This window comes from Coregonus lavaretus (assembly GCF_964263955.1).
Source record: "Coregonus lavaretus genome assembly, chromosome: 30".
Lineage (NCBI taxonomy): Eukaryota > Metazoa > Chordata > Actinopteri > Salmoniformes > Salmonidae > Coregonus > Coregonus lavaretus.
The window spans coordinates 12883881-12893281 of NC_140017.1; the positions used below are offsets into that span (position 1 = coordinate 12883881).

The 9401-nt window shown below is 42.6% G+C and overlaps 1 protein-coding gene across 2 annotated transcripts in view; it reads right to left on the minus strand.

Moving 5' to 3' along the window:
- ankrd13b (ankyrin repeat domain 13B) overlaps window positions 1-8505 on the minus strand; it is a gene marked incomplete at both ends in the record, with an annotated part of 33327 nt that extends 24822 nt beyond the window's left edge. For both annotated transcript variants that reach the window (XM_084147792.1, XM_084147793.1), the window contains one exon: window positions 8398-8505. In XM_084147792.1, coding sequence (XP_084003918.1) covers window positions 8398-8505 — 108 coding nt within the window. The remainder of the gene's footprint in view (window positions 1-8397) is intronic.
- Between the last annotated feature and the right edge of the window lie 896 nt (window positions 8506-9401).

The following is a 9401-nucleotide window of genomic DNA, read 5'->3' on the forward strand; positions in this document are numbered from 1 at the left end:
GGAGGTGACCAAGAACCCGATGGTCACTCTGACAGAGCTCCAGAGTTCCTCTGTGGAGATAGGAGAACCTTCCAGAAGGACAACCATCTCCGCAGCACTCCACCAATCAGGCCTTTATGGTAGAGTGGCCAGACGGAAGCCACTCCTCAGTAAAAGGCACATGACAGCCCGCTTGGAGTTTGCCAAAAGGCACCTAAAGGACTCTCAGACCATGAGAAACAAGATTGTCTGGTCTGATGAAACCAAGATTGAACTCTTTGGCCTGAATGCCAAGCGTCACGTCTGGAGGAAACCTGGCACCATCCCTACGGTGAAGCATGGTGGTGGCAGCATCATGCTGTGGGGATGTTTTTCAGTGGCAGGGACTGGGACACTAGTCAGGATCGAGGGAAAGATGAACAGAGTAAAGTACAGAGAGATCCTTGATGAAAACCTGCTCCAGAGCGCTTAGGACCTCAGACTGGGGCGAAGGTTCAACATCCAACAGGACAACGACCCTAAGCACACAGCCAAGACAAAGCAGGAGTGGCTTCGAATGTCCTTGAGTGGCCCAGCCAGAGCCCGGACTTGAACATGATCGAACATCTCTGGAGAGACCTGAAAATAGCTGTGCAGCAACTCCCCATCCAACCTGACAGAGCTTGAGAGGATCTGCAGAGAAGAATGGGAGAAACTCCCCAAATACAGGTGTGTCAAGATTGTAGCGTCATACCCAAGAAAACTCAAGGCTGTAATCACTGCCAAAAGTGCTTCAACAAAGTACTGAGTAAAGGGTCTGAATACTTATGGGGTGTTGTGTGTAGATTGATGAGGGGGGAAACGATTTAATCAATTTTAGAATAAGGCTCTAAAGTAACAAAATGTGGAAAAGGTCAAGGTGTCTGAATGCATTGAAAAAACTGAAAGGTTTTCGGTTTGCTCAGATAAATTATTCAATTTCTTTATTACTCTGAATCTAAATCTTATTTTGCCTATTTCTCTTTACACATAGATGGTGAACAATATATTCCTACTGTAGTATTGACTAAATGTCTGAGACAGACAGACAGCAAGGTTTATACAAGTCTCCGCTGTTGAAAACTAAATGTTAGTCTAAAATAAATGTGAGATAATGTCTAGATGCTTTTTATAGTGGAGATCAAGTTGATAAATTGCCAGGCTGGGCTGATGAGACAGTGGATTGCGCAGTCACATTTTACATTTTAGTCATTTAGCAGACGCTCTTATCCAGAGCGACTTACAGTTAGTGAGTGCATACATTTTCATACTGTCATAGATTTAGTCGGTGGTAACCTGTGGAATAGACACTGACTGGAATGCGGTTTTAACCAATCAGCATTCAGGATTAGACCCACCTGTTGTATAAAGCTAATTAAGTATGAGAGCATAGAGCCTTCTCAGAAGGCTTGACTGAGGTGGAGAGGCCTCATAGTCAATATTGTTTAAGACAACTGGCCCCCATTGACCCAGTCTGATGTTATTTTTACACCATTGAGACACTCAAATAGAAACACGACAGCAGCCACTTTCTCACACAAACAAACATGCAATCACGCACAGACACAAGTCCTCTCTCTCTATCTGTTCAGTAAAATTAGAATTAAAAATATATATATATTAAAAAAGGAAACCACTCTTGACAATAACACTCTTATAACATTATTGGTCAGTTACAGTATAGAACTGACACGCTAAACCGATACACTCAAATGTAACACTTTTCTGCTGTGGTACACAGACACACGTCACCTCCTAGTCCACACCTCCTCATCCTTACGTCTTTACACTAGTGCACACATTAACCCTGAAACACAGTGGCACCCTTACTCATCCACATGTGAACAATGAGTTTCTGACCAACAAGCAGCTCACAAATAGAGCCCCACTATCTAGCACACAAACACATACAGACCCACATACCCACACTCACAGTGTCAGTATAGATGCTGATTTAATGTAAGATCAGTTTGGCCTTTTAGCTCATAATGAATAAGATGAAATACACCTAGGGGGACCTTATCCCAGATCAGTCTCCCGAGTGGCGCAGTGGTCTAAGGCACTGCATCGTAGTGCTAGCTGTGCCACTGGAGATCCTGGTTCGAATCCAGGCTCTGTCGTAGCCGGCCGCGACCGGGAGACCCATGGGGCGGCGCACAAGTCGTCCAGGGTAGGGGAGGGAATGGCCGGCAGGGATGTAGCTCAGTTTGTAGAGCATGGTGTTTGCAACGCCAGGGTTGTGGGTTTGATTCCCATGGGGGGCCAGTATAAAAAATTATGTAAGCCACTCTGGATAAGAGCGTCTGCTAAATGACGTAAATGTAAATGTAATCAGCACTCCTACTCTGAGGCACTTACAGAATCAACTGGCTCAGGTGGTTACAGTAAGGATATTATGTCAGAATGGGTCTCCCCATTCCCTCTGCTCATCCTCATCACCCACTGACTGCCTCGTAGTCCCTGCTCTCTCTCTTTCTCTTCCTCCTTGGGTCCATCCTTGGCTCCATCCATCCATAATTATTGTGTCCCTCCCTTGGTTCTCCCCTCTCTCCCTCTCAGTGGAAACTGCATAATTGATAGACATCTCTGTCTACTCCTGCACTCTCTCTGCTTGCCATAATGTTCTCTGGCAGCTACTTAAACCAACATCAATCTTTCATTGCGAGACCAAAATATGTTTGTAGTGGGTGGAGGGTGCATGCATGGGAATCATATGTGTGCACATTGGGAGGGGGTAAGAAAATAAACTTCTCCCCCTTATTTTCAGTGTTACCCTTTTTCATTTCGGAGGTTACTATGTACAACTGTGATTGATCCATTTTCAATATGTGTTGGAAAGTTATAGCCTAGTTATAGCCAAATGTTGTATATGACTACATGACAGCACTTGGGATAATGTATCTTTATGCAGTCATTCTCTATGCGAGTCTATGGTGCAAGTGGGGCGTAAACAAATGAGACCACACCATCAGATGCATGTGTGTGATCGACCTATAGAAATCTCAAAATAACTAATATTATTACCATCCCTCTATCACCAAATGCAGGGCAGAGAGAGAAAAGGAGGCCAGAGAAGGAGTGAGTCGTTTGTGCCTGAGAGTCTGAGCCCAGTGAATTTGAGCGAGAGGGACGGCTGGGCGGAGACAAGGTGAGAGCAGCAGAGGGACTGGAGGAGGATGGAGGAGGATGGAGGAGGATGGAGCTGGGTGAAATAACTCTGCCATGGTCTGTGAACCTGTCACAGGCAGGGTGGGGAGAGATATGTGGGTCTCTCCCTCCTCCTCGATAACAGATGTGACAGCACTAGTCTCTGATACATGTCCAACTGAAGAGACGCTAAGCTCTCTCATACTAACGGATGGGGGTGAAAATGATCACCTATATATTTTATACTTGGGATAACATTCAAACCAATGGCAAACCATTAGGCTAAAGCCTTTAGTGTTTAACCTGAATCACATTAAACCTCACAATCATCTATAGATGTTTTCACACTTGTGTTAGCGTTTTAAACCAATGTCAAACCTTCATTCTGCTACAAGTTTTACTGTTAAATCACTAAAACTTTTAAGATGCATTATATTGGCAACATGTCTTGTAACCATTGTTGTCACTTGTCAACCACCATAAGACGAATGTAATAACATGTATTACTTTGCTCAATGATAGGAGACAACAGATTATATTCTTTGTGAAGGGAGGAGGAAGTTGTGAATAGAGAAATAGTGGATAGAGGGAAGTCCACCACAATGCAAAGAGAGTAGGAACCTACTCCTATCTCTAAGGTAGGAACTTGACATTTGCTCTCATGCATGTAATAGAATATGAAAATACCTTGGATTTGCATAATCAAATGACAACAAGGTAACGTGGTTAAGTAAATATCAATACATAATGTTGGAATGAAAACTTGAAATGCTTATGGGCGGTGTGTTTCAGGAAATAATAACATGACTATTGTGGAACATCTCTTCCCATGTCTGATGGTTGATATAGATTAGGATATTGGAGAATTGGAGGTTGAATTCAGTACTGACCTCAGAGAGTTTTATGCAAGGCTATTTACAACAGGTGTGTGCGTGTGCGCGTGTGCATGCGTAGTGTGTGCATGCGCATGCAAATATACAGTAAGCGTGTCCCTACATTATGGTTTGCAATGGCAGTAATGAAATCAGATATGATCCTTGAAGTATCATTCATTTCCTCCTTTCCATTTCAGGCACACAATGCAACACAATATTAGCAGGGACATCTTTTCAATCTTTATGGAGTACTGCTGTCTGTTTCTGTCCTCTCTCTCAGTTAAAAGCTTTCTACAATTTATCTAAATCTAGACCAATCACATCCCTATCCCTAGTGACACTGCACTGCTGCAATTAGTGTAGAGTTCCACTGCACTGTAGAGGTAAGAAGAGGGGAGATGAGATGGAGGGATGGAGCACCATAGAGGGGAGTTAGGGGAAAACTAAGGTACATTGGGTGCGGGAGTGAGAAACAGACAGGATGGATGGGCAGTATACCGTGTCAGGGGAATTTACTGTAGATTGCAGGCAGGGATAGACAGATGGTATAGCAGAGACAAACGAGGAAGGAAGACAATGTAATTTGTGAGGCCTGTCTCCACCCAGTATGATATCATCAGACTTTAAGACTGCTGAGTTAACATGAGCGCCCAGCTGAGCCTGTGAGCGTCGTACACATTAGAGTGAGGGGAGGGGAGGGGGGCGGCTGGCGGTGGGGGTGGCTCCTCCTCGCCTCTCTTTGGAGGAAGGATGGGGCAGTTATTTTTAGAAAAGGACCCTGTTCCATTTCAATCATATCTGGGATGCATTTTTAGTGGATGGATCAGGATATAGTGATATGCTGCTGCACACTGCTGTTATTCATCCCTCCCTCCATCCTTTCTTCTCTTCACTATCCCACTTGCATCCTCATGTTACTTTACAACCTCTGGCTATCTCTCTTTGTCTCTACCTTGTTGACAGCTCTCTCTCTCTCTCTCTCTCTATTCACAGACTCCCTCTGCTTTGTTTTATGACACTGCTGAAAGAAGCTGCAATTTGACCTTCCCCTCTTCCCTCTCCTCCCTTCTCAATGTATCTTTTTTACTTTTGCTCTTTTATGTGCTTCTTCTTCTCCTTCCCGGCTTCCTTTGTCGCCGCACTGTCGTTACATTGATACCCAATACCAATAACATTTTCTCTCTCTGCTGGTGCAGCACTTCTCTGTTCTTTCATCAGTGAGGCGCCAGCCTTGCTTACCCTGTGCACTTTTTGTGTCCTGCACTCCTTTAGAGACCATTGATCCTTGACATACACTACCAGTCAAAAGTTTGGACACACCTACTCATTCAAGGGTTTTTCTTTATTTTTACTATTTTCTACATTGTAGAATAATAGTGAAGACATCAAAACTATGAAAAAACACATATAGAATCATGTATTAACCAAAAAAGTGTTAAACAAATCTAGATATATATTAAATGTGAGATTCTTCAAATAGCCACCCTTTGCCTTGATGACAGCTTTGCAAACTCTTGGCATTCTCATGCTGGTTAAGTGTGCCTTGAATTCTAAATAAATCACAGACAGTGTCACAAGCAAAGCACCCCCACACCATAACACCTCCTCCTCCATGCTTTACGGTGGGAACTACACATGCGGAGATTATCCGTTCACCCACACCGCGTCTCACAAAGACACGGCAGTTGGAACCAAAACTCTCTAATTTGGACTCCAGACCAAAGGACAAATTTCCACCGGTCTAATGTCCATTGCTTGTGTTTGTTGGCCCAAGCAGGTCTCTTCTTCTTATTGGTGTCCTTTAGTAGTGGTTCTCTTTGCAGCAATTTGACCATGAAGGCCTGATTCACACAGTCCCCTCTGAACAGTTGATATTGAGAAGTGTCTGTGACTTGAACTCTGTGAAGCATTTATTTGTGCTGCAATTTCTGAGGTTGGTAACTCTAATGAACTTATCCTCTGCAGCAAAGGTAACTCTGGGTCTTCCATTCCTGTGGGGGTCCTCACGAGAGCCAGTTTCATCATAGCGCTTGATGGTTTTACGACTGCACTTGAAGAAACGTTCAAAGTTCTTGAAATTGTCTGTATTGACTGAACTTCATGTCTTAAAGTAATGATGGACTGTCGTTTCTCTTTGCTTATTTGAGCTGTTCTTGCCATAATATGGACTTGGTCTTTTACCAAATAGGGCTATCTTCTGTATACCCCCCTGACCTTGTCACAACACAACTGATTGGCTCAAACACATTAAGAAGGAAAGAAACTCCACAAATTAACTTTTAACAAGGCACACCTGTTAATTGAAATGCATTCCAGGTGACTACCTCATGAATCTGGTTGAGAGAATGCCAAGAGTGTGCAAAGCTGTCATCAAGGCAAAGGGTGGCTACTTGAAGAATCTCAAATATAAAATATATTTTGATTTGTTTAACACTTTTTTGGTTACTACATGATTCCATTTGTGTTATTTCATAGTTCTGATGTCTTCACTATTATTCTACAATGTAAAAAATTGTAAAAATAAAGAAAAACCCTTGAATGAGTAGGTGTGTCCAAACTTTTGACTGGTAGTGTATATGCAACCACAGTCAGCCATATCCAATCCACTCATGTGCACACTCGACCGTCCATACATCCAGCCAGTCAGTCAGTGAGTTCCTGACAGACAGTTGGCCAGCCAGTGTAACTATTCCCCTGATGGAGCCATAAACACACCTCTATAAGCCTGCATTCTTTGCCAAGAGAGACCAGGATTTATCTGTAAGTGCCCTGTAAATTACATAAACTGGGGGTGCGTTATATAGTCATAATCAATGGGGCTCAGGCTTGAATCATCACCAGCATCACAGTGCTCTGCACAGCATTGCATCCGAGCCAAGAGATGCTAGGCCTGAGCGTTTACCATACGTTTTAACGGTGTGTACCGTCAAATAAAGTTATTTGAATGGAATTGAATAGGATTTGTATATAAATATGACTGAGAGTGTAAGGCATTCATTTACATTTACATTTTAGTCATTTAGCAGTCAGGTACGGAGATGTGTGAGAGTAAACTAGTCTTATAAATGTCCTATAAATGTTTCTAAATTTAAATAAGGCGTCAATCACAGTGACCGGACATATGAAGGGCATGCAAATATTCCCCTTTAAACAGTTTATTTAGCTCACATTCAGAGTGAAAAACAACCACAGCCCTTCTGTTGACGTGACAGTGTTACAGCAGGGAAGCCTGTACTGCACATCAACCTGGTGCATTATACGCACCAGAACAGGGAACTGGCCTTTTAGTCTACTGTCATTTAAAACCTGCACTCTCACCATTGCTTACCATTTCTTGTCAATATTAAATTCATAGCATTATATGCTTTGTATTATAAACACATGTGACTAGTCCTGCTGGAAATAATAAGGCACTGAAATAATGCAGATCCTCATGAGAAATTGGAATTCAATCTGTGCATAGTGTGCAGGTTTTTAGTTCTGTCTTATTCATCCCACTGAATTGTCTGTGTGGCTGGGAAACTGCAGGAAACCTCTTATGTAACGTGTTAGATATTCCATATTCTTGCAGAGGTGCACTGACTGTTAATTGAAGACAGTATTTTTCAGGTGTCTGTCTGTCATGCCTTATGTCCATCAGTCTGTCCTGTAGTACCTATTTCCATTGTATGCATGCATCATGCAATTTTATTCTGTAGGAATGGACATATCATAGAAATAGTAAACATGGCATAGCCACACATCCTCTTCTGACAGCCGAGGCAAGACTGGTATTATTTCCATCACTATGCTTGTGCATCAATTCGCCCACATTATATCTGCATTGTCTCCCACGGTTTCCTCCTCTTCATTTAGGTGGTGGGGAGGTACAGTATTGGACACAACACGAAATAGTATTACTAGCAGCTTTACACACGCACAGCCACAGCTTGCTCTATAGTAAAAAATAGCAAGGAAATGGTAATGGAATTGAGTAGGCTAGAGATGATTTCAAGAATGATACAATGTTGCAAGTTCATGATGTGCTCGCCAAATGCAATGACATCATTGTATGAAATTGTAGCAAAGCCTAGACACATTTTCTGATTCCCACTGAACGACAACGTTGGAAACACATTTCAAACGAGGTTTAACGTGACGGTATTTCATGGCATGGGCTAATTTGCAATATCGAGGTAAACTCATGGCAGGTAGCCACCTATTGAAACACATGTAACTTCCACCACCTCCTACCGTTCAATTCATTCAACGAGCCCACGGTTCGTGAACTGTGGTCACACTAGATGAAACACCTAACCTAAACCTATTCAAATGGTATTGGCACGGCCCACGCTTTTTTATCAGATAGACGAGAACGTGTCGTCCGAAGACTCCTCACCTGCTCGTTCGCGGATAGCGCTTTCTCCAGTTGCCGATGTTTGTTGTGCCACACCATATAGTGAATAGGATAACGACTCTTTTCCGGAGTTTTCTTAGCAGAAATCATCTTCGGTTCATAGTTCGCCTTCTCTCCTCTGTTTTTTTTTTGTTCCGTATAAGCCTATCGCTTAATACTTCGCTTTTGACTGACTATTTGCTCATATTCTCGCTCTGTCGTGACATGTCACTTTACAAGACATGCCTTCCGCATTATAATATGAAAGTATGAATAAAAAATTACAACGATTTCCCTTGCAGTCCGTTGGTTATGATAAAGACTAGACAATAAACAGCCCTCGATCTAAGAAGAATCTGCAAGAGACCCCTTACTTGTATTTAATCTAGCCTACCTCTGTTCTCCATGCCCTGCCCCTCTCATACCTTTCTCTTCCTCCTTGAATAAACTAGCGAGGCAGACGCCCATCTATTCTCCGTTCCCTCCCATCACAGCGAATGGTGACTGAGAAATGTACTCTGCACTGTTGCGAGACAGTGATGACAGCCCGCAATAAAATGTAAGCAGCCAATCAAATAGAAGGGATGCTGATGAGAGTGATGTATAAAATGCACGCGCGTTGAGTGGCTAGTGTGGCTACATACGCCACCAACCAGTCATAATAAGTTAGTAATTAACTTTTCACTTCATATGAATTAAATAAACTAAAGAATCAGCCTATATAGCTTAGCCTATACCAGAATCACATCCAAATAGCCTAAGGCCTACACATTTGATGATGTCTATTGGCTCATTGGCTAGGCTATAACACGGCTATGTTTTTGCAACATGAAACTCTCAACATTTATTTAGGATTTGTAATCCTGCTTTTATCCCCATATTATTACAGATTAGTCAATGTCTAAAACATCAGAATAGCATTGCCAGCCACCACTATTTTCCTTCGACAGCCTCTCCTGTGATATATGCTAGCCTAAGCCACTATAAAGCTTTACACAACATAATCA